This window comes from Benincasa hispida, chromosome 8 (genome assembly GCF_027475165.1).
Source record: "Benincasa hispida cultivar pf3 chromosome 8, pf3_genome.v1.1, whole genome shotgun sequence".
NCBI lineage: Eukaryota > Viridiplantae > Streptophyta > Magnoliopsida > Cucurbitales > Cucurbitaceae > Benincasa > Benincasa hispida.
Genome location: NC_143485.1, coordinates 64321286 through 64345956, shown reverse-complemented (window position 1 = coordinate 64345956; position 24671 = coordinate 64321286). Strand labels below are relative to the sequence as shown.

General features: G+C 32.3%; 3 protein-coding genes, 1 long non-coding RNA gene and 4 other non-coding genes across 11 annotated transcripts; all 8 read right to left on the bottom strand.

The window, feature by feature from the left end:
- Nucleotides 1–561: 561 nt before the first annotated feature.
- Nucleotides 562–3877, bottom strand: LOC150034783 (uncharacterized). The gene is made up of 3 exons (XR_016531084.1): nucleotides 3358–3877; nucleotides 1191–1300; nucleotides 562–1033 (listed from the first exon to the last, which is right to left on the bottom strand). It is a non-coding gene; the product is annotated as an uncharacterized LOC150034783 (long non-coding RNA).
- Nucleotides 3878–6422: 2545 nt separating this feature from the next.
- Nucleotides 6423–8468, bottom strand: LOC120082967 (large ribosomal subunit protein eL32z). Its single transcript, XM_039038418.2, has 4 exons — nucleotides 8432–8468; nucleotides 8097–8198; nucleotides 6856–7037; nucleotides 6423–6771 (listed from the first exon to the last, which is right to left on the bottom strand). Exons 2-4 carry the CDS (start codon nucleotides 8184–8186, stop codon nucleotides 6642–6644), a joined length of 402 nt encoding a protein of 133 aa, XP_038894346.2. The 5' UTR covers nucleotides 8187–8198; nucleotides 8432–8468; the 3' UTR covers nucleotides 6423–6641.
- On the bottom strand, nucleotides 7111–7256 carry LOC120084303 (small nucleolar RNA F1/F2/snoR5a). Its single transcript, XR_005483667.1, has one exon. It is a non-coding gene; the product is annotated as a small nucleolar RNA F1/F2/snoR5a (small nucleolar RNA).
- LOC120084299 (small nucleolar RNA Z196/R39/R59 family) lies at nucleotides 7316–7399 on the bottom strand. The gene has a single exon (XR_005483663.1). It is a non-coding gene; the product is annotated as a small nucleolar RNA Z196/R39/R59 family (small nucleolar RNA).
- Nucleotides 7508–7584, bottom strand: LOC120084298 (small nucleolar RNA Z195/SNORD33/SNORD32 family). Its single transcript, XR_005483662.1, has one exon. It is a non-coding gene; the product is annotated as a small nucleolar RNA Z195/SNORD33/SNORD32 family (small nucleolar RNA).
- On the bottom strand, nucleotides 7958–8037 carry LOC120084307 (small nucleolar RNA U31b). Its single transcript, XR_005483670.2, has one exon. It is a non-coding gene; the product is annotated as a small nucleolar RNA U31b (small nucleolar RNA).
- LOC120082966 (16S rRNA processing protein RimM family) lies at nucleotides 8096–18411 on the bottom strand. Of its 4 annotated transcripts, XR_016531083.1 has the most exons (12): nucleotides 17995–18411; nucleotides 17636–17772; nucleotides 17069–17203; nucleotides 16649–16759; nucleotides 15772–16056; nucleotides 15279–15478; nucleotides 14467–14755; nucleotides 13905–14015; nucleotides 13197–13388; nucleotides 12869–13111; nucleotides 8432–8554; nucleotides 8096–8198 (listed from the first exon to the last, which is right to left on the bottom strand). XR_016531083.1 is itself a non-coding variant. In XM_039038417.2 (11 exons), exons 1-11 carry the CDS (start codon nucleotides 18194–18196, stop codon nucleotides 10728–10730), a joined length of 1983 nt encoding a protein of 660 aa, XP_038894345.2. In that variant the 5' UTR covers nucleotides 18197–18411; the 3' UTR covers nucleotides 10611–10727. The 4 variants fall into 4 exon arrangements, 3 of the variants coding, with proteins under 3 accessions (XP_038894345.2, XP_090172239.1, XP_090172240.1); XM_039038417.2 differs by lacking the exons at nucleotides 8096–8198; nucleotides 8432–8554 and adding an exon at nucleotides 10611–10805; XM_090316113.1 differs by lacking the exons at nucleotides 8096–8198; nucleotides 8432–8554 and having other exon boundaries at nucleotides 12722–13111.
- Nucleotides 18412–20550: 2139 nt separating this feature from the next.
- Nucleotides 20551–21246, bottom strand: LOC150034782 (uncharacterized). The gene has a single exon (XM_090316845.1). The coding sequence runs from the start codon at nucleotides 21244–21246 to the stop codon at nucleotides 20551–20553; it is 696 nt and encodes a 231-aa protein (XP_090172971.1).
- Nucleotides 21247–24671: the final 3425 nt, after the last annotated feature.

Here is a 24671-nt window from a genome sequence, read left to right as displayed (position 1 = left end):
ATATACTTGAATGTTTTAATATTTTGAAACAATGTACTTCTAAAATGTGAAGTTGATTGTATGTTAACATAGGATACTTTAGTTCTAAAGAACTTTTTAAACAAATTAGTCATTTGTTTTAAATTTTTTTTAGTTCAATACAACATATTGTAATTCTCTATGCATGGACACATACATGTCACACACGACATGACACACAGAGACGCCATTTTCTAAAAATGTAGGACACGACACGTTGGAGACATGTCTTTTTTAATAAATAATATTAAAAGATAAAACCTAAAGTACTTTAATTTTTTTACGAATTATTAAAAGTAACTACAAATATGTCATTTATTAACTTGCTAAAAAAAAGTTTAATTTAGTTTAAAATGTTAATGATGTCTGAAACTAATAAATTATTTTCCACTAAAACTAAATGGGATTTTTACATGAAAAATCTTCTTTGGTCCTATATTTCATAAATGTCCTTATTTCATTGAAAGCTTTTAGAGATAATTAATGGACAATTTTATCCTTTTCACGTTAACCAAAGCAACATTTATTTCTATTTATTGGACATTTTTTTCATATTTTTCAAGCATTCTTAATTGGGGTGTTTACAAGAACTCCGAAAATTGGTCTAATCGACCAAAATAAATATATGGCAAAAAGAAGTAGGGTAATACTATTGGTACATGTCTTGAAGTTGAGAGTGATCAAGAAAATTTTTGTTGGGATTATCTACAAACGAAAGTTCTTATCGGCATTTCCAAACCCCTTAGAAGAGGCATGTTGATCCAACGATGAAACAAAAGAATGTATATAGATCCAAATGAAGTATGGAAGGCTCTTGGATTTTTGTTATTTTTGCGGTCATATCGAACATGTAGAAGATTGTAGTTTAATTGAGGAGAATGATAATTTACCAAAGGAACTCCAATATGGTAGCTGGCTAAGTTTTCAAAGCACTTCCAAAAGACAAGAAAAAATTCCCTCGTCAGGCAGAAAGAAGGAGAATATAAAGATCTTCAACAGGTTTTTCCATCAAATCCTGCATCAAATTTAAATATTTCCAATAAGATTAAAGAATCAAATATTCAGGAGGTGCCTGATCCAAACAAGGTTAGTGAATTACAACAAAATTCAGATCCCACCAAAGAGGTTATTGACTTAAATCAAGTGATAACTAAGCAAGGAGATTTATTTACCGGTTACATACAACAGCCAGAACTCCTGTCAACTTCAAACAAAACGTGCCACCTTGATGCAAGATCAAATGAAGTGTTGATGTCCAGTAACAAAAATCAGTAGCTCAATCCTGAAAAGCATATTGGAAAATTCGTAATTGGAAAAGAAAATAAAAAAAACTCAGAGCAACCTTCTTTTTGAAGATACATCCATCCAAGAAAACTCAACGAGGGAAGCAATTTCTAAAGCAGGAAAGTTTATGGCTAAAAGATTGAGACGGGTAGACAATATATCTGAAACTTTTGATTAACATAATATATCAACAGAGCTTATTGTGCAACTCTGATGGGAGCCATGAAAATCTTATGTTGGAATGCTCGTGGATTGCGGAATCCCAGAGCATCTCGAGCCTTGAGTGGTCTCATTCAGAGCATTAATCCTCAAGCTGTTTTTATATTTGAAACTAAATGCAATGAAGAAGTTACAAACAAAGTTAAAAGATCGGGAAATTTTGATGGTTGCTTTACTGTTAGGCATAGGTGCAAAGGGAGGTTTATGTTTCATTTGGAAGGATCCTTTCAATATCAATATCTGCTCTAACTCACAAAATCATATTGATTGCGATATACAATGGGATGACTTACGATGGAGATTTACAGGTTCATACGGATACCCTGAAACTCATAAAAATTCCTCACATGGGACTTAATTAGTAAACTCCGTAATGATAATGAATACCCTTGGTTAATAGAGGATGACTTAAATGATATACTGAGAAACGATGAGAAATATGGAGGTCCCCCTAGAGACCGCCATTTTCTTCAAAATTTTCAAATAGCTTTAGATGATTGTAATCTTCGACATATTGATTTTATTGGCCCGATGTTCATTTGGTATAGAAAAAGGAATAATGATTGTATTTGGGAAAGACTCGATAGATTACTTTGAAACGACCTTTTTGAAAATCTTTTTAAAAAGATTTATGTTTGCCATTTAAACTGGATTAATTCCAATCATAAACCTATTGAAATTACTCTTGACGGACCTTGGATTTTATCTTGAGAAATATTGATTAAAAGTATTCTTTTCCAACATATGCCATGAGTGTTTTTAAGCTACCCAAAAAAATACTGTCATGAAATAACTCGATGTTTCTCAAAGATTTTGGTGAGGTTCATTATTGAGAAAAAAAAGATAGGATTCCCTTTGCCTCCCTAAGGATCTTGGTGGTTTAATTTCCGTGATATAATTGGATTTAACCAACCCTTAGTTGCTAAATAAGTTTGGAGAATTCTCAAAACTCCTTCATCTTTGGTATATCCCATTCTGAAAAGCATTTATTTTTCTAAGGAGTCTATCTTATAAGCTAAATTGAATTTAACAATATCAAAGCCTTTCAAGTTCAGATTGTTTTTTCTAAGAAAACAAACCAAATTCATAGAGTTTAAATTCTTAAGCTAGTGCTCTTAAATATATAGTAATCTTTTTTTTCTTTACAATACAAATATTTGATGGTATATTTGAGGTAGAAGTTATGTAATAAATCCATATATATTTAAAATTGAAAATGAAAAATAAGATGTATAAATACACCCAGACCCGTTGTCCCTATATATATATATACACATACATATCTATATATACATACATACATACATACATAGATATATATACATACATACACACATAGATATATATACATACATACATATATATATGGATTATTTGAAGTAAACCTGGATATATATATATATAGATTATTTGAATAAACAATCGTATATCTAAATAATAGTATAGACGATACAGTAACCAAATCGAAACTCTGAGATTTTGGGTTTAAAACCATAATTTTGAAAATTTTGAAGGAAAATTTTGAAAATGTCACGCCTAGGTTTTATATATATATATATATATATATATATATATACGCGCAATATATAGTTGAATTTCACAGAATAACTATACTTAAACAGTAGTATACATTCAGTATAGATGATATTGCATCCACAATAAACCCATATGTCTTGGAAACTAAGAAAAAATGTACAAATACACTTAGATCTGTTGTCCATCCATCTGAACCTTAGATTCGTTGACCGGATCAACCAGATATATATTGATTATTTGAACTAAACTCAGAGATATATGGATTATTTGAAATAAACTGTGAGATTTTGGATTATATACCGCAAGCGAAATTGTTGACGAAGGCCAGCGAAGCTCGACGGTCGACGGAGCTGGAACGAAGATCCATAGTGAAGCTGGAACGCTTGAACGGAGATCCATGGTGAATGAACGAACAAACGCCCAAACAAAGATGGATGCTTGAACGAACGCTCGGTGATTGACCCTTCACACGACGGTTGTGAACAGAGCTCAAATCTGGAACCGAGGACAAATACTTGATGGAGTTGTTGACGAAGGCAGATAAAGCTCGACGGTCAATGAAGTTAGAACGGAGATCCATGACAAAGCTCGAACGCTTGAACAGAGATCCACGATAAAATCTGGTTAGCAATTGTGTGTGGTAGAAAAGGATCTCCGACGATCGGGGAGATGAGCGGTGACAGGAAAATGCAACGATCTCCGACTTAAGCTTTGCTTGCATTGTTGAGGAAGAAAAAAGAGTGAGGGATGTTTCTAGGGTTCAGAAGAAAGAATTTACATGAATTTCTAGGATTTGAAAAGATATGTCAAATCCTAGATAATTTTTCTAAAAAAGAATTATTTCATAAAAATCATGGATGAGGTCTTAATGATAATTTGAAGTCCATTAAGCTATTTTCAAAATAAATGGAAGGGCTGACAAGAGACAGCGAAATTTAAAGTTTCATTTGAAAAAATGGTAAAAAAACTTTCAAAATTATAAAAATAGCAAAATGAATTTATATAATAAAAAATACTAATTAGTAAATGACAAAACTACCCTAAAACAACAAAATTAAGTACAAATGAAAATGTCTAAACATTCCAGAAGCAAAATTAAAAATCACCCGATATGGTCCTTTATGCAAGGAAAGATGACGAGCAATCGATGGTGGTCGTTAGAAATTTATGGATGTGAATATGTTGTTAACAAGTGAATATGTGAAGGAATTGTAACTTCATGATGATGTGACCATTAGAAGTATGATTGTGTTTGACACGGGAGTTTCATCATCTTCATTCCATGTGACCGACCATTTTGCTCATTGGATCTTGAAAGTCAACTTTAAACACTATCAATCCCTGAACGTCATTGTTGAAAATGATGTTCAAAGTAGAAACAAAAGCATAAAACATATGTGCAAGTGAAAAAAGGTCGGCAACCTGGTGAGGGTGGTCGTTAAAAGGTAGCCAAGATGATGGAATTGAAGAAAAAGTTGTTGAACCAACGAAGACATGAGATTGGAAAGGAGAAAATGTGATTTCGGGGGCAGAAGTGAAGAAGATGAACAAGATGATATTTAGGGTTTTTTATTATCTTCTTTTAATAAATAATAATAGGAATAAGAATACTAATAATAATAAACTGAAATATATATATATATATACACACACCCACATGTTACAAGCAATTAAAATTTAATTCTCAATTATATGTTTCTTTTTAGTTTCAACAAGCCATTTTTACATGTTTGTATATGAAAAATTGAAAACATAAAAAATATAAAATATTAAAAAAAATCAAATTAATTTGATAACAATATGTATAAAATAATAAGAATAAATATTTAGATACAATTGAATTTGTAACAAACCTATAAACAAATCAAAATTTAATTGGATAAAAGAAAATTCGATAATAAAAATAAATTCAAATATAAAATTGGAGAGAGAAAAAAGTAAGTTTTTGTTTATTCTAATTAAAAAAAAATCGATAAGTAGATAGATAAAATCTAATTTAATAATAAAGGGAGAAAAATCAGGAAGAGAGTTTTATTTACAATTACACTGTATTCATAATTTCATTTTTAAGCCTAACTCGAAGCATATTGCAAAAGTGAATGTTCTTTGTCAAAAAGACAAATTAATGATATAATAATACCACAAGATGATAATGAACAAAAGGTAATTATAAAATACAAAAAGTAATCAAATTTAAATGAAATATACACTTTATTAGATGATAATGTGTATAAAATATTCCGTAAAATCCTAATTAAAATAAAAAAAAATAATTAATCTAAATTTAGAATAACAAAAAAAATGAATAAAATAATATAAAATCTAAAGATGTATTATAAATTAAAATCCAAATGGCGATAAACAAATTAAATCCTGAATATTTTCAAAAAGTTGTAAGCTAATTTGAATCAATTAGGGAAGAAAATTCTAATTTAAATTCCAAAAGAGAGGAAAATGAAGAAGAGATTGGTTTATTTTAAATCAAATTCTAGTTGTAAACTCATAGCAAAAAATAATTCAATTCTTGTGCAATCAATATAAATTTGGTAGAAAAATTTGGATATTTTATTAAGGTGAGCTAAATTTCATGAGATTGGATGATTTTGTAATTTTTCAAAATGAAATCTCAAATTCTATAATATACTCCTCCAATGAAAAAGCCCAAACTAAGGGCCAACATAACAACTAAGGTCTTCTATATAGAAAGCCCAAACTAAAAAAATACAGAAGCACAACTCATAAAAACCCACGTTTTATAATAAGAAGCCCTACACAACCCACAAACAGAAAAACCCTGATATCTTATTCTCCATTGTGCAGCCACATTAAAACAAAAAACAAAAAACCCATTTCGCGTTCTTATCTTCCTCCTCCCCATTTTCGTTCAAACTCCCTCCCTTCACCATTATTCTACAGACGCAAGCCGTCAATCACAGACTCCACCCGAAGCTCTCCAACATCCAATGGCACAAAAGCAAATGTGGACATGGGCTTAAAAATTAAAAATTAAGTGTCCATGCCTCCAAGATAATTTCACACTCATATTTTGAGAAACAAATTATGTGATGCTCTCTCGAATATTAGGGCATCTTTCGTTTTTTAAAATTAAACCCATAAAATTCTACCTTTAAAAACTTAAAATCCTGTTTTTTCCTCTTTTTTTTAAGCTAAATGACAAAAATGATACTGGTGACTTTGATTTAGAAAATAAATATAAATAGAGGCAAGACTGGTGTCAATTCGGTACCCATTTTACATTAAAGTACATAACCTATAACTTAAGTAGAAATACACTTCATTCCAGCCCTATATATTTCCTAGTCTCACTTACAATAAAAAACTTTCAAAATATCAACACGGCAGCAACTGGTAAGCACCGCCAAGGATGCAATTGATATTAAATCGACTCCAAAATTCAACATATCAAAATTAAAAATTCGAAATTGTAGTGTTGAAGTGACAGTTGTAAACATTCAGATTCAGAAGTCATTAAATAACAAGATCTCTTGAACCAAAAAAAGATATATATTAACCAAATCTCACTACAAAGCATGATGAAAACTGCATTTAAGGATCTAAATTGTTCATTCATCCTCTTGGCTGCGCAACCTAGCAAGCTTGTTGGTAACTACAACATCTAGTTGAGCTGCCCTCTCAACAATCTCTTTCCTCTTCTTTGTTGAAACATCGTGGGCAATCTCAGCACAGTAAGTTCTGCGGTAACAGCAAACACAGATCAAGACAAGCCAGCATATACAGAAAAGATGGGATAAGTAAACATCAGAGGTTTACACAAACCTGTTGTGCATCATCAAGAGTTCGAGCTCCTTGACGTTATGAACAACGAACTTCTTGAACCCATTAGGCAGGTAGTGGCGGGTTTTCTTGTCAGTGCCGTAACCAATATTTGGCATCAACGTGCATCCTTTAAATTTTCTTCTAACTCTGGAATCAATACCCTTTGGTCTTCTCCAGTTTTCCTGACAGATGAAAAATACAAGATAAGCAACAACCCAATTGATTGCTTGAAAGAGAGAGAAAGAGTGATCATTGACATGTACGCAGGGATTTAGTAACAGAAAGCTTATACATTGCAAGAAGCTAACTGTGTCGCAAGACCTGTGTATAATTACTCTATGCCCTCAAAACGAAACGTCCAGTCATTAAAAAGGATTGGACATTAGATACCACGGGCAATTTAAGATACATAGCTAAAGAAATCGGGAAATGGTCAAAGTGAAAAAATGTGTATTTGTACTGCAACCTCAGCCGAAAGATGGTGATATTTGATTATATAATCATAGAAGGTCAGGGATTTGGGTAGTTTGCATCATAGATTGCATCGGTAAGTTAAAGAGTTAAAATGAACTTATAATTGCAAGTTAAAATGAACTTATAATTGCAAGTTAAATGAAGACGATTTGAAAACAATGAGGATTTGGATATACAACGAAGATCAGATGGTAGTGCATGAAAATATTCATCATTCAAATGCAGAAATGATGGGTTATAATCATCACGCCTTGTTGCATATCTTATGGAAAACAAACTCAATAGGCTGGCCTGACGATCTGTCATCAAAAGACAGAAGACTAAGCCTCAACAATGATCTTTGTTTCCCAGAAATAGGTACTATATTTGACTTTAACAGGGGCAAATTTAAAAACAAATTAAATTACTAAATCATAACTAAATCATATATAATTCCAAAAGAAGGATCAGATAGTCGATCTTCGACTCAGCAGGTTGCATCCGAAGACACAGGTCAGTCTATGTATCATTATATCGTCAGATCCTACTAAACAAGCCTCAACAAATAGAGTTAAAAGTACAAACAGAAAACCTAGTGAACCTATCTTCTAAAATTAAATTACAATGAATGTGCTGATAAATAAAATAAGAATCAGACACTCTGTCAGTCACCATCGTGCATCAATAGATGCAACTAAGACTGGGGCGACAATACGTATCATCATCTTCCTTAATGCACATTCTACGATATACAAACATAAGACGAAAAGACAGAAACATAAAAATACCTTGACAGAGATCTTTCGATCACTCTGGGGCCTCTTGAACTTCTTGGTCCTCTTCTTCACGATCTTCTTCGACAGCAAAGGCACCGCCATTTTCGCTTAAACCTACAGATTTCATCACAAGAAATCATTATCCAGCTCAAACAAACGTACCAAAAGCTGTAAAAATTAAAATCCAACCCTTAACTGACAACAATAACAGAAAGTTCACACGATGGATGAACCACAAGACACTCAAACAACATATGAAATATTATCAACACAAGGGCAAATGAAGATGGTTCAAAGATGATAATAACGAAAGAAAACCTAGCCGCGGAATAGAGAGAAGTACTCACAGATACTAGGGTTTCCTTTGGCCGTCCCAGCTTCGACGATAAGCTCATAGGCTCTGAATGGTTTATATAGAGAATGACCGTCTGATTAGGGTTTCTTTTCTACGGCTCTGAAGAGCTTGGGCCCTGTTCAGCAACTCGATTTAGTATCTGTGGCCCATGGGCTCAATAGAAAGCCCATTACATTAGTATTGGGGAATTTATCACAAATACCCTTTTTAATGCTGCCATTTATTGTTTTTATTTATTTTTTTTTCAAAAGATATTTATCTATATCCTCAATATTCAATAAACTTCTTTTCAATTTTATAAAAATCACTTTTTAACTCGACTTACATAAATTTATACGATTAATTTTGAGATTTGAAGTCTGAGTTTTTCATCGCACATATTATAAAAAGAAAAATCACTTTTACCAAATTATAAAATTGCAAGTTAAATTTAAATGAATCCTCCCGACTTATTTATTTATTTATTTATTTACAATATTGAACTATATATAAATTGTAATGCTTTCGTATCCGAGTCTCCAATATTTATTTCAATAACTACAAATTCAATTTGACCAATGGAATTCACACAAGCACACATTTCATGCTTTAAGTAAACAGTGGTACTAAAAAAAGTAATAGCAACACAAATCTCTGTTATTATTTATATATATACGAAAATATTTATTTTTCTTATGATTTCATCAAATGTGCATTAAGATATAACATTTAGGAGGTAGGAGTGAAATTGTTTAGTATGAAAATTTGTGAAGTTTGGAAAGTTGTTTAGGCGTGGGAGTCTATAATGTAGGGGTGTATGGTAACAATTTGGTTTTTGGATTTTAGTTTTTAAAAATTAAACTTATAAACACATCTTTCACATCTAAATTTCTTGCTTTCTTGCCTACGTTTTATCCATGCTTTCAAACATCGAGCCAAACTTTAAAAACTAAAAAAAAAAAAAAAAAATAGTTCCTAACAACTTGGTTTTGGAATTTGAAATTTGATTAAGACTTTAACTATTTTACTTAAGAAAGATGCAAACAATTGTAAGAAAATGTGAGAAAAATAAGCTTAATTTTCAACAAAAAAAAAAAAAAAAATTGTTACCAAACGGGATTGTAAGACATAAGTCATGAAATTGATGGTTTTTAATTGTGGGACTCAATGTAGGTTTAAGAATTCCCACAACTCCTACTCCATAGTCCAAACATGTCCTTGAGCTAAAAGAGGATATAATAGGTTGCTAGATTTTTTAAGGTTGTGAAAAAAAAATGAATTGAATATTGAAAAATAAAAATGGATTAAATTCATAGTTGAAAACTTTTAAATTGGATTTAAAAAATCAAATTAGATGATGTTTGATCTGCAAATTTAATATAATGAAAGTTAAATAAATATCTCAATTAAGTTATGTTTGATATATATATTTCACTTGTTTTCATTTGGTTTACTTTTATGTGTTGGATAGCTACTAAGTGACTAGCATATAAATAGCAATTATTTCTATATCACATTTCATTTTGAAGAGTTCTTCTTCCCTTTCTTTCTTTTTTAACTTGAACTAAGTTCTAAGAGTTTTGTCATATATGAGTAGTTTGATGTTTTTGTTTTACTAGAATTAGTCGTTGTATCATGCTTTAGACTATTCATGTAGGTTGCTCGTAGATCGAACAGATCCAAGGATAAAAAATTGTGATAATTTGACAATATATCGCTAAAATATTGCTAAATTCGAGATACCGATAAAGATATAAGGTGTAACATCTTTTTTCCACAAATATTCACAAAATATTGCCAATATCGTTGTTATCTTTATAAAAATGTGGAAATACTATCAAAATATCATGGATATATCGTCCAAACATTGTGGATATATCGTCAAAATAAATATCTGAATATATTGCCTAAATATCCCTAGATATCGTTTTTCCAAAAAAAAAATCAATTTTTAGCTTTTTCATTTTCTAATTCTTTCCAATTTTCAAATTCAACTTTTTCCATCCTTGTCCGCAATCCAAAATCTTCTTTTAAGATCCAATTTGGGGACTTTTTCTATTTAATTTTCACATGATGATCTCAAATTTAAATGATTATGAATTTTGCTTATTTTTCTACCGTGTGAAACTTTTATTCCAAAAATAATTCATGAATTTTCACATCATTTCACCTCAAACTCGAATTGCTATGAGTTTTGTTTCTTTTCATAGTTGTCTATTAGTATAATATGAAGTTGAAAATAAAGGATACACATGTAGAAGCTTACAAGGTCGAGGAAAAGTACTATCTGGATTTGCATGAGGTTGGGATTAAGCTAGGTGATGAAGAAAAATGATCCACTCTATATGTGGGTTAGGCATGCACCTCTCAATGATGCTCAAGGTAATCTGATCATGATCATAGAGAATAGATCAGAAATTGGAGCAATAAGAAAATTTTTCATCCGTAGAAGATCCACGAATAATGAAGCTAGACTCATTTGTTTCAAATATGGAGGAATGAGTTTGGATGGTCAATATGGACATGGATAATATGCAATAATAATCATAGTCATTATGGTTATTGCAATAGTAACTATAGTTATTAAAGTGGCTATGGTTGATATTGATTTGACAAGTGGGAGATAGATAACGGTTTAGATTGAGCACATAAATGCAATAAACTGATACACAGAGATCAAAACTTCATCGTGAAAGCGATGAAGACTCAACTTAAAACCTCTATATTATCTATATTCTACAAAGCATCATCATTTATATGGAATATTGTCTGACCCAAGGTATCCTCACATTGGTATCATTGAGGTCAACATTGATACTCATGCACGACATAAATTCAATTATGTTAGAAATTTTAAACATACTATGACTTGAGAGCAATACTGCCAATGTTGGGCTAGACAACTACTACATCCTAGGTACTCATCTACTACATCCTAAGTACTCATCTTACTATTGAACATTGTATTTGACCTTCTACTATATAACTAGAACTTTATCCAGGACATTTATTTTCCGGACGTCACTATTATCTATCACTTCATTATTGATGATATTTGACTTTTAATTATCGATTTATATAGTTAAAGTTGTAGTTTATTAATTAAAAAAGCTTGTCCTAAAATTTCATTAAAAATTGTACAATATTTTTATAAATTTTCATGATATCTATAATTTTTATCTTTGAGTGAAATGAAATAAAAATTCGATAGAAAAAAGTTCAAATAAGATTAAAGCATAAAAATCCGTTTGGATTGACAAAGAAATGTTTTTCAAAAAAATCATTTTTATTTAAATACTTTTGACAAAAAATTGTTAAAAATACTCTTCGAAAACAATTTTGCGTGGTTGTCAAACACTTCAATTTTTTCTAAAATGACTTATTTTTTAAATTAAACACTTAAAAATATATTCCAAATACATTCTAAAATGAGACATTTTTAAATATAAAAAATATTTAAAAATATTTACATTTTATAGTAAAAAGCTATAATAGTACAAATCACTTTTAGATTTTTTGCTGTAAAGTACAAATATTTTTTAAAATTTTCTATTTCTAAAAATTTCCTTTATAAAATACCTGAGTTTATTTTTTCTTCTCAAATTTTATTTCTTGAAAATGAAAGTTTTAGATAGAAACAGAAGTAAAATCCAAATAAATTCAAAAAGTTTAGATGAACATATAGTTATTATTATTATTATTATTATTATTATTTCAAATTCTGGAAAAGAAGATTTTGGATTGAAGATGAGGCTGGAAAAAGTTGAATTTGAAAATTGAAAAAAGTTAGAAAATGAGAAGGCTAAAAATTGGAAAAAACAAGATCTAGCGATATTTGGACAATATATCCACAATATTTTGGCGGTATATTCACAATATTATGGCAGTATTTCCACATTTTGTAAAGACATCAACAATATATCCATTAAACGATATATCGACAATATTGCCGATTCTTCATGAATATTTGAGAAAAAAGATATTACCCTCTTATATCTCTATCGGTAACTCGAATTTAGCAAAATTTCAACCATACATCGCCGTGATAACTTGATTTCCATCCTTGATTTTAATTTAAAATATATCGATAAAATTATTTACATAATGAATTTGCACACATTAGTTACCTTGTCAATTAACATAAATGATGTCCCCTCCAATTTTTTAGGGTCAATTTTAACAAGAAAAAAAAATCCAAAGACGGTCTTTTAAAACAATTTTCAAAAGTTAAAGTATATAAAAAAGAAACTTTTCAAAATCTATGATATAATGGAAACCAAACCTACCCCTAAAGTTCGAAACATTTGGTATAATTTAACCTTCAATATATAAAGAGAAGAACGATCTATTAAGCAATTTCCATCATACAGATTTCGTCAAAAGAACACTCATCTAACCAACTAAAGATTGAAGAACAAAGTTGGAATGAGTTAGGAGAGGAAGGGCTAACCTCAACCCACTCTTTGTCAACCTTCTCAACATGTGCATTTGATTTGGGGATGGCATAGAACTTAGGCTTATCAATTTGCTTCGTCAATTTCTTTATGAAGTTCATTGAGAATATCAAGTCAAAGCTTTTCTCGAAGTCACTGTCACTTTTATGGAGCTGAATCCCGATATTAGCATTGCAGGATGCAATATATCCAAGAAGTAGAGTGTTCATCCCAGCACTTGTATGGCTGCTGCTGCATATCTGTAAGAAGGTACATTGTCAACTCAATGGACAAGCAACTCAAGATGATAAACCGTTGCAATATAACATTGATAACATTTCTTACCTCGACATACTCCATGCCAAGTTCAGTGAGACGTTCCAGGACATTGGGAGATGAAAGCAAGTTGACGACTCCTCCAGAACCAACTGGGGATTGTAGAATTTCCCATGGTGATTTCATCAAAATCTTGTATTTCTTTTGTTCGTCAACCACGTTGCTAACAACTGGAAGTCTCTCTTCTTCCAAAAACCAGATCTGGAAAATTGATTCCAAGTAATTAAGCAAGAAAATTGTTAATGACTCCATTACGATTGCTATAGCTTAAGCCTTAAAGCACCCCCAAAATGGATCCCGCTCGTGAGTTAATCTCATTGATTAATGACAGCTGTTAAACTAGTGAAAGGTGATTTTAGACATGTTTGGGAGTAATTTTGAATTGATTAAATCACTTTTGTCATATTCAAAATTACTCTCCATCACGTCCTTAATCATTCAAAATTAAAATTTAATGTTCAATTTTATACTTTTAGACACAGTCTTCCAACAATTACAATTTGATTTTTAATCATATGTGAGTTATTTTAAATGTGACAAAAGGAATTTTAACCCTTTCAAACTCACTTCCAAACTTGCTTTTCACATATTCACTTTCTCTTAAATGGTTTTTTTTATATGTAAACCGTCTCTTACCATAAAAAGAAAAGAATACATATATATGTTACCGATATGAAATAATGGAAATAGAACTTCACTTAAAGACTGCTCACCAACCTTTTCAGAATCGAAGGCAAAGTAATCATTATCCACAAAAAGCTTTTCAATTGAATGAATTGTGGAAGCTGAGCATACCAAAATCAGAGGCACGTATGCTCGGTCTTCAATCTGAGCAGAATACATGTTTAAGTCAGAAAATGTTCTCAAAGATTCATGCTCATTAAGATTTCAATATTTATCTTAGTAGAATTCAGTGCAAATCCAAGTAATACCCTTCCCACATTAATGAATAAAAATACCTAGAAGCCAATGCAACCAACCTATATTGTCATACCAGCAAGAAAATCTTAGTAAATTACTTGCTTTAGACATTTATTTCCAAGTAATCTAATAAACTTCGTTTCAACAAGTAAAATGTAAAAGTAGACAGAGAACCGAAAAAGCCTGATCTTCGCAAAGCATTTCTTACCACATGCAAGAACGATTGTTTAAAACTCTAGTGATGACAAGTGGATTCCATAACTAATGCACGTTGAATCACAGCGAACAAACTTATTATTTCATTCCTACACTAATCCATCAAAATAAAGGGCCAATAAAAAAATAAATAAAATACAACCTTTGCAAACCTTCTATCATCACAAAGTAGATCAGGAAGGGAAGAAGATGTTGGATGCTCATCAATATCACAAACTATATCAAGGTCGGAGTACCATCCCTCATCATTAACAACTAAAACAACGGCAGTTTTTCCAGAAGATATGAGATTGAGTCCCTTTTTCTGCAAATTGGCATGTGTACCAAGTTCCTTTTCATTTGCACCAGAAATTACACATCTATCTAATATCCTCAAAGTATTTTGTACATTTTCCAATTTAGAGGCATTGAATAGCTCGTCAACAGTCAACCTGATTCAAGTGGTCAATTGACAATACAAGGTCAGTGCATTGGAAAGTAGTCAAAAGGATTTAACCACACATGAACTCATTGACTTAAAGGAAACTATCAAATCAGACAACGAGAAAGTTAAATATCTTGACCTTTAAACTTCATAGAACCGATTGTAAGTAAATTTTAACTGAAGGAGATACTCAATTAGTCAATTTTAACTAATCACAACGATATCTTTCAAAAGAGAAATGAAAAGTGAAGAAACATTTGTAACATTGCAATGGTAGGATTGGCCAACTTAAAATTATATAAAAAAACCAATGACTTAGCACCTGCCCGGCAATTGGTTATGTACAGGTTCAAGGATATTCTGAAGGCATAAACTAGCACTTAAAAGTTCCATCAGGATATGCAGAAACCAAAACGTACGGAAAGATGGAGACAAACTATATATTTCTAGTTCAAATTAAAAGACACCATTGGAGAAACAAAACTTATAAAAAGAGTACAAACTACATCTAACTCAAAATTGAGCTACACCTTCTTGTAGGAATCGCAATATCTTGTAAAGCTTTTTGAAGCAACTTGGAATTCACTCCAACTATCTGATCGGCAAGTAACCTTCCCTGTGCTTTTTCTCCAAATTTGAAACCATAAAAAATGTGCTTCTGTTCCATTTCAGACAGCTTCTTTTTTGCAGCTACGAGGCGTTTTTGGAACTTTTTCCTTTCTTTCCATTCCTACAATGAAATATCGAGGTTACCAGACCAAGCGTCAAGATAGGAAAAAAGAACTTAAAATTGCAAGCAAAAGAAGGCTGAAAAGAAAGGGAAAAAAGAGTAGCAGAATTCATATTTCTGTCATAAAATACACAAATTGCAACAAAAACTTGTATAATGAAGCAACTATGGAACATGAAGTTCAAATGCCTGAATAATATCGAGACCTTTCATCAGGGCATTCATCACTTAAAATAAGTTGGCATCATTACTTCATTTATATATAAAGCATGAACATAAAAAATATGCCTCACAAGTTGGCGTCGTTCTTTCTTCGATCTCTCATCAGAATGCAAATTTAATTCCAGAAGCCCTTTTGGAGGTGTAATTTTCATTTCTCGTCTTTGGAGATCAACAATAGGAACAATTGTTTCGACAAAGGGTATCCAAACGAGGCGACCAGATACTCCAGTTTCAATTGAGGTTGGATTTCCAGTAGCATCAATAATATCTTCAGAACTATTAAGCATGACATGTAAAAGATCTGCCCCTCCACTATCAAATACATTAACAACAGTTCCCAGAGACTGACCAGTTTCCTGAAAGGTTTGTATGCAATTAGTATCACAAGCAATCAAAGGCAACCAAAGAAAGAAATAGAGATATATAACATATTTTTATGAAGGGATAAAACAATATAAACATCAAATAAAGAAAAATTTATATTTATAAATAGTGCAAAAGCTCAATTGAAAGTAGGTAGTGCAGGAAAGTTCTACACAAAATATAGTTCCTCAAGAAGCAATCATCCATAATTTGTCAACAAACAATGAGCTGCATCAAATCTGTCCTCATTCTACAGAATAGCAACAAATCTCCACAAGCAGACCAAAAATTGAATAACCGAATACTTCAGCAAATCAGATTACTTCCCTAAAGAGGTGCATGGGGGGTTTCCTAATTAACAAAAATAATATTATCATTGGAAGTCAAATAAGAAAATTAACGTGTTTGAGAGACAACTTGTACATGCAAAAATTGAATAACTGAATACTTCAACAAATCAGATTACTTCCCTAAAGAGGTGCATGGGGGTTTCCTAATTAACAAAAATAATATTATAATTGGAAGTCGAATAAGAAAATTAACGTGTTTGAGAGACAACTTGTACATGCAAAAACATTTGCATACCTTCAGAATAACACTCATGCCAACAAGATCACGGGAATAAAATTCACCTTCTTCCAACTGTGGTCGGTCGTCTTCTCTCACTAGGAGAGTTGATCCAATGAGTTGCTTGGCCTGAATAGATTATGAAATCAAGATTACTGACACATTTTAGTTCAAAATAGTTTATTTTGACTCTATAACAATATCAGTGAAAATAGTAATATCTGCCGGGCTAACTTGGATGGTTGCCTTTTTTCTTTTTTGTTTAACTAGTAAATGTGCGTTAAAAAAGAGAGAGAGAGAGAGAGAGAAAAGAAATCAATAATTATAAACTCATAGCTTCTATACATTAAACAGCTACATGAAGTACTAATGAGAATAAAGACACAATTTTCAGATAGAAACATGATTAGTCATACACAAAAAGGGAAACAGGGTCACCTGTTCCGCAGTATCAATTCCTACAAACTTCAATATCCAACTCTTTCGACCAGGGTGTTCCCTACCATCTTCCAGGTCAACTTCTCGGATTTCTTCCCTACCTGAAACTTGCTGCTTCAACCATCTTGTGCCAGGCTAAAGAAAAGGGGTAAGTAGCAGTCGCTATTGATTTAAAGGGACTAGGATGTTCTTGAAAAAGAGGGAGAAAAAAAGAAAGAAAGAAAGGAAAAAAAAAAAAAAAAAAAAAAGAAGAAGAAGAAGAGAGAGAGAGAGGGGCTAGGATGACAGACACACTCAAGGTTTGAGTATTTGTATCGTATAAAGACTTGATAGGATGTAATTCCCTTAATAATAACACCTCCCCCCACACTATATATATGTGTGTGAAAATTATAGCACTGCATTGGAGGGGTTTTCTTTTTTTATCTTCTTCTTCTGCAAAGAATTGGGGGCACAAGGCATATACTGTAAGAGTTTCAATTTCATTTCAATATGCAAGGAGTAGCTCATTCCTACAATGATGTATAAATGCACAGGTTCTTTCGAGAATTATTGCCATTGGTTTACCGTGGAGAATCGCAGTTCAGGAAAATCAGTAGTAGGTTTTACTCGGACTTCCCCTTCAGTCCCATGAACATTGGATATGTAACCAATTTCAACAAATCCTAACGGAGCTTCCACAGATTCTAAAATCTCAGAAGTAGCTGAAATGCCAAAACAAATTATCATTTCACATTTAAATTACCCACATCAACTCAAAAGAACGACACATTCCCTTCAAATCATTAAAAAACACCAACAAAATCCAGTTGATTTCAAATTGCGTTTCCAAAAAAAGGCCACATATAACACCAAAACAGAGGCGTTCCATCAGCCATAACTTAAACGAGATAAATTAGAGTAACAACCAAACTGGAAGAACTTACCAACTCTACGGCGAGAAGGCTGCGAAAGTACGAAGGTGTGAAGATGGTACAAGGACACCTGAAGAATCGAGGAAGCCGAACCCTTGCAAGTAAGAGGGAGACGTTTTCGGAAAAGCTCAGTGTATCGATTAAGAATGGATATATTTGGAAAAGAATGAGAAAAAGAGGAAGAAGAACATAGCGGTGAAGTTCTCTGCATCATCTTCAGATCGGCGTGGCCGAAAATGGGGAGCACCGGAGTGACGAGCGAGAACGCACGCAGAAGGGAAAATGGCGGTTCACCGGCGTTTCGCCATCTTTCGGATATTTTAGCTGTTAAAAGTAAAAAGGTTTAATTATCAGAAGGAAAATATTTTTGTGTTGCCACCCATACTTGCGGAAAATTTCACCAAATGACCAAAATCTCGAAAACTTTTCTATGGATGATCTTTTCTAAAAATTTATCTATGATTGATTTTTTATCCATATAAAATATCAATTTTATTCCCAATTTAAAAAACTCTTCAAACTATGCCACATTTCTTCTTTCTTCAACGATTTCTTCAGCTTTCATTTAATATGTATTCAATGCAACACTAATATTCCACCAACGTATTTATTCCCAACTAATATTATACCAATAATATTAAATGACATTGATATCAAGAATGGAAGGTCACTCTCAGTTATTCATTTTCCGTCGAACCCACCACTAAATTCTCCCATTGATCTCTCAGAGTTTCAGTACAACATCCTCATTGTCGATCGCTTTCATCTTTGTTCATTTCATTGTGTCTTTGGGTATAGATCAAGATTCGTTTGTCAGATCTAGAAACGAAAAGAATGAAAGTGATATTCTACCGTATATCTTGTCATTCAAATCGTTTAATATTGAATGAGTGATCATATAGCAACATATAGACGATCGTTCATTACAATATAAAATGCCCATTTAGTATTATATAAACGATCGTTTAGTATTATATAACCGATCGTTTAGTACTATATGAACGATCGTTTATATAACATTTAAACGATCATCTAGTCTTATATAAATGATCTTTTTTATACTACTTCACGACCATATAGTATTATATAAACGATCGTGTATATAATATTGAACGATCGTTTAGTAGTATATATGTGATCACATATACAATTCTAAGCGAATACTTAGAAATAGTTGGGTGATCACTTATCAATTACTAGGTGATTTCTTAAAATTTGATTGGATATTGCTTAAAATTTGCTAATCCGATTGCAGATCAATGACGCTATTTCGCATCTTCGTACGATTTGGTGGGGAATGGGACCAGTTGAGAAGTAATTATGTTGAAGGTCATATGAAAGATATGAAGGTCATAAATAATATAATAATCAGTGAATTAGTGAATATTATGCACCAACGGCTGAATATCGATCTAGATATGTTTGATATACACACAAAATATTGCTATAGTCTATTGGTCCCGACTCCCCCAATCGATATAGTCGATGATGAAGATCTTAGTTTCTTTTTAGAAGGCAGTGATGCATCCCGGATATCATTATTTGTATTAGTTACGCCCTGTGAAAGTCATAGAGTACACATTGAGAATATTTACCAGCAGTGCAATCCAACAAATCAACTCATTCCAACTAGTCAAAACTTTGGATATGCAACCATTCCAACATGTAATATTTCCACCATGTCTTTAATGGATAATCGTATTGAGCCATGTAACTTGGGAGAAGATCGAAGTGAAGCTTGGTTTGGTCACAATAATGAACCCAGATGTATTTCATAGTTCGATACTAACCATGGATATGGACAATCTTCAAGACCATATACTTCCCCAACACCTTACATTCATGTTCCAAGGACCATGGTAGTCAAGTTCGCCAAATCTTTGTGAACTACTTTAATTTCCTCCCTAAGAACTTTGTGCGATTTGGACTGGCGATGTTTTGAGGACTTATGTTGTGTATTTGACGATTCATCATGTCCCCTCTTATCCTTTTCCTGGTTATCTAAACCGGCCTACGTGATTTGGGCTCTATGGCACGATGCTTAGTTACATATTGATCTTGCTCACCAACATGGGGTCCATCGGATGGAGGGCGTTCTTGCTCCCCAACATGTTGGTTGAACCCATCGTGCCCCCCAAAGGACCTATGGGTATCGAGAGAGTGATCATGCCCCTTACCCTCTTTAATCCTTCTTCCTTCAACATTGAGTCCTTCCAACCGGTCTTTCTTGTACCTTATCTCCTTTGCACTTAGTACAAATCTCATTAAACAATAGTCTGTACATAAGCGATTGAGTAAGTCAAAATGCATGAAATTATGATAGATGCTAATAATTATAAGTGATCGGTTACTTACGTTTTTGGGCTGAAACACATTCTTACTCGATGATTTATAAGATGGAGCATAAGAACAAATCTATTTAAGAATTATAGGAATTGCAGCCTTACTGACTTTGGTGATGATGAACTTACTTGACGTGGATAAAATTTCGTAAGCCCAAACCTATAATATGAGAGCTTTGTTATATATGCATATAGATTAAAGTGAAATGGTAATGAAAGTACATACCTAGAATACAAGTGCAAATGCCTTTATACAATAATGTGAGGCATGATGAGCATTTTCTACTTTCTTTGTCCCATCTGCCTCCTTCTCGCACATGATAGTCTTCATGTTATTTAATGTACGTTTCAAAAAGACGGACGACCAGTCATAATGTCTAAAGACTTTAGGGTCATTGACAATCCCAAAAGTCCTCACATCAAATTGGGTTTTCTTGTCTTTTCCAATCATCAATGTTTCGATGAATAATGCCAATGTAACTTTGATGACATCCTCATCGTTTATAAAAGTGAACTTCTCAAACGCATTCCCCATGCTCTTGCAAGAAATATCCTTATCATTTGGGTCCTTTGGTCCAAGAATGAGTTGTCGCAGCCTCTCACCGCTTGTTTCTCTTTCTACTATTTTCTTGGTTGGCCACAACCCAATTATCAAATTAAAATCGCCTTGGGAGAATGTTACCTTCTTCCTCAATATGTTGAATGATATAATGTTTGAGTTCGCATCCTTTACCTCCCTGAATAGAAAATGGTGAAAAGTTTGCCCATTAAATACAAGATCTATGTCCAACAATGGATCAAAGGTCGTTGTCCTAAACATTCTCATATGCTCTTTTGTCAACTTATTCATAATAACGGACGCAGTTTTGTGGACTTGGCAAGAAGCTGTAGCAGGAAAATATTTCTCAATAGGGACAGTCATCTTAGCAACCTGTAACAAATGTATACATTACCACAATTAGTAAACGATCGCCTAAAACAACTAAATGGTCGCATAATAAAAACTAAACAATCGCATAACAAACAACTAAACAATAGCGTAACAAATAGCTAAACAATCGCATTACAAATACCAAAACGATCACATAACAAGCAACTAAACGATTACATTACAAATACCTAAACAATAGCATAACAAACAATAAACGATCACATTACAAAGAACTAAACGATCGCGTAAACAAGGCTAAACCATCGCACATCTTTATCTAAACGATCATTTACGTTTCTCTAACTGATCATTTAAAGAATACTAAATGTTGGCCTAGGATTATCTAAATGATCTATTAAGAACGAATACATGATCATTTACAAAAGTTGAGAAATTGTTTAACAAAAGGTAGGCGCGAACTTTTGCGAAACCTAAACGACCGGCGAGAACCCTAAACGAATATCAACATGCATTCAAGTAAAAGAGTCACATACCTTTCAAAGATCGACGATGATGGAAAATGTGTACAAACGAAGGTGATCAAACGCTCGGATGAAGATGGGAGACGAGGAGGGAAAATGAGAGGAAAAAACGAGAGAAAATGAGAGCCAAAATCGCACAGTGAGAGATGTAAGCAAAAAAATGGGGTAAATGATCATTCGTAAAGTAGTTTGAAGAGTTTTTTAAATTGGGAGTAAAATTGGTATTTCACATGGACAAAAAGTCAGTCATAGGTAAGTTTTTAGGAATAGGTCATTTATAAAAAAGTTTTTTTAGATTTGGATCATTTTGTGAAAATTTCCAATATTTGTGCACCTAGTTAAGTCAATTGGCCAATACAAATTTGATGGAAAAATAATCCTTTTGGTTATGAATTTTCATCTATAGGTTCATTTAAAAAAGAGTTCACTCTTCCTCTTCCAATTCTCTCTCCTTTATCTTTCCCCCCTCCCTTTCTTCTTGCTACTTTTGCCTCTCCTTCGTGATCCATCCAAATAATCTTAAATAACTTCTTTGGAAGGCGAAAAACTTGACAAACACATTTGACAAGTTTTAAGCATATGGTTCATATGATACTCATAAGAGGGTTTGAAACACATATTACCTTTGAAGATTTCCCCCACGAATTCAATTGAAATCCACCAAGATAGAGCTTGAATCTTCAAGAGGACGACCACCGAGATCTTCTCCACTATGCTCAAGTTGGATTGTGTGATGGAAACACTTAAATCAAGTTGAATTGAAGAAGAACAAGTGAGAGATGTGTAGAGTTTTCAGGTTTTCACTTCAACAAGTAAAACTCAGAATACTTAATTTTCTTCATGCATGGAGCTTCTATATATAAATAGAATTCATGCAATTATACAGGGTTGCATGGTGGGCAGCTCCAGCTTGATGATCATCACAAAATGACATTAGAATTTGGTGATAATCCATTAACTATGTTAGTAGGTTTTTTTTCTTTCCAAAAATGGAAAAACCCATTAACTTAAAATGGTTTAAAAAATCATTTTATTTTTGTAATTTAAATTAGTTTTATAAAATTAATTCAAATATAATTAATTTAAATAAAAAACTAATTTTAATTAATTTTTTAATTTTTTAATTAAACTTTTTAATCAAAATAATATTAATTTAATATCTTTATTAAATCAATAAAATATCAATTTCACCAATAAATCAATTTCATATTTAAATCATAATTAAAATATTAATTAGTTTTCCAATTTACTTTAATTTCGATTAAATTAAACGTTTTTAATTGTATCATATACAATCAATCGAAAATCCTAAAATTGAATTTGAACGTTTCAAATTCATAACCCTAATTTTATACATCAATACTCAATTTGTTATTCCAATTTAAGAGCTAGTAGAGGGACCTAATAGACCTACAGTTCATGAGCTCCAACGATCTGTAAGTAATTCGTCAAAACTCTTTTAATCGAATTGATAACTATTCGTTAACTATCAAGACATAGCACTATAGCTCGACTCTTTACTGTAGATATATTTTTTGTCCATATAAGCCATAATCAGTAAGTCGATCCTTCATAGATCGTTCGTAATTACAGCTGTGTCAAAATTACCATTTTACCCCTGTAAATACATCTTGTTCCTTAAGTTCCCATTGACCCTCTAATGAATGATTCATAATACTACTTATGAATCATGTCCTTCTCTATCATGAGAAGGCGAGGCCTCGATTGTACAATACCTAGAATCAGTATTTAAGAGAACAACCTATCTACTAACCCAAAATGGGTAAGTGTGAATTCAATCTCGCAGGGCTATGTTCCCAGCTATCCATCCGATCTTATCCCAAAATGGAAAGTAGTGTTGTTGGACTACTCTCACCCATGCAAATCAAAAGATAATCCTGTTCATAGCTAGCTCAGGATTAAGATCAAGTTATCCTAGGTTACTTAAGTATGAAATAGTCAGTTTTAATAATAAACGGTCGTTATAAAGAAAAGTGACTATTTCGTGGTTCAGTCTATATGCAAACTCATTGCATAGGAGGTCCCCACTTACATATTTCTACATGAATGATATGTGGATCATGTCGTTTGTATTACCTATACAAAATGGGCCACATCTAATAGTGTTAAGAGATACCCAATTTCATTCATATACTTATAGACCATTTAGGTTATATACTATTAATTTGATCTTGTTTATGTCACTAAAGTATTCATACTATAGCCATGGATATGTTTATTGGATTTTCATGATAGAATGCAAAATCAACAACTTTATTGAATAATATACTCAACAATATTTTATTGATAAATAGAATGTTTAACACAAAATTTATGAACTGCGAGTTCTAGGACATTCCCAACAAATCCGACTTTTCATTTACAAACATATTGCATAGAATTTTCACATCAAATTTGACCATCCAACGTCACCGCAATCGAAAAATGGACCCATTGTATGGTTTCATTTATCAAGTGACATGAATGTATTGGAGATCTGCTGGATTTCGACAATGTATAGGCTCAAAATTACTCAATTCTATTTGTACAAGTGTTCATCAACTCAAGAGAATAAACTCAAGTTCTTCAGCTTGTAGTAGCTTCCATCGACCCCCTTAGCGCCTTAACTCGAGTTCGAGATCGACAAAGAAGTAGCATTTTTGTTTGCACTCTAACATAGGGCACACTACTGTTCAATCTATTGAAAGTCTATGTGATAGGTTTAGGGTCAGGCCTTACTCTAAAGTCCGTTGTTGTCCTCTGTTCAAAAAACCTGGTAACCCGACCAACCCGGACTACTCAACCCAAACCGCAAGGGTTGGGTTGGATTGAGTTAAAAATGTTAAAAAATATTAAATTCGGGTTGGGTGGAGGGTTACCCCATTTCAGGGTTGGGTCGGGTCGACCTGACCCGATATATATATATATATATAT

Excerpts from the sequence above, each read along its gene's own strand:
- LOC120082967 (XM_039038418.2), bottom strand. The coding sequence starts at position 8,186 with ATGGCGGTGCCTTTGCTGTCGAAGAAGATCGTGAAGAAGAGGACCAAG. Across the intron at positions 7,038-8,096 it reads ATCGAAAGATCTCTGTCAAG|GAAAACTGGAGAAGACCAAA; the intron begins GTATTTTTATGT and ends TTCATCTGTCAG. Across the intron at positions 6,772-6,855 it reads CTCTTGATGATGCACAACAG|AACTTACTGTGCTGAGATTG; the intron begins GTTTGTGTAAAC and ends CTGTTACCGCAG.
- LOC120082966 (XM_090316113.1), bottom strand. The coding sequence starts at position 18,196 with ATGATGCAGAGAACTTCACCGCTATGTTCTTCTTCCTCTTTTTCTCAT. Across the intron at positions 15,479-15,771 it reads AGAAAGAACGACGCCAACTT|GAATGGAAAGAAAGGAAAAA; the intron begins GTGAGGCATATT and ends ATTTCATTGTAG. Across the intron at positions 14,756-15,278 it reads ATTGCGATTCCTACAAGAAG|GTTGACTGTTGACGAGCTAT; the intron begins GTGTAGCTCAAT and ends CACTTGAATCAG.
- LOC150034782 (XM_090316845.1), bottom strand. The coding sequence starts at position 21,246 with ATGACTGTCCCTATTGAGAAATATTTTCCTGCTACAGCTTCTTGCCAA.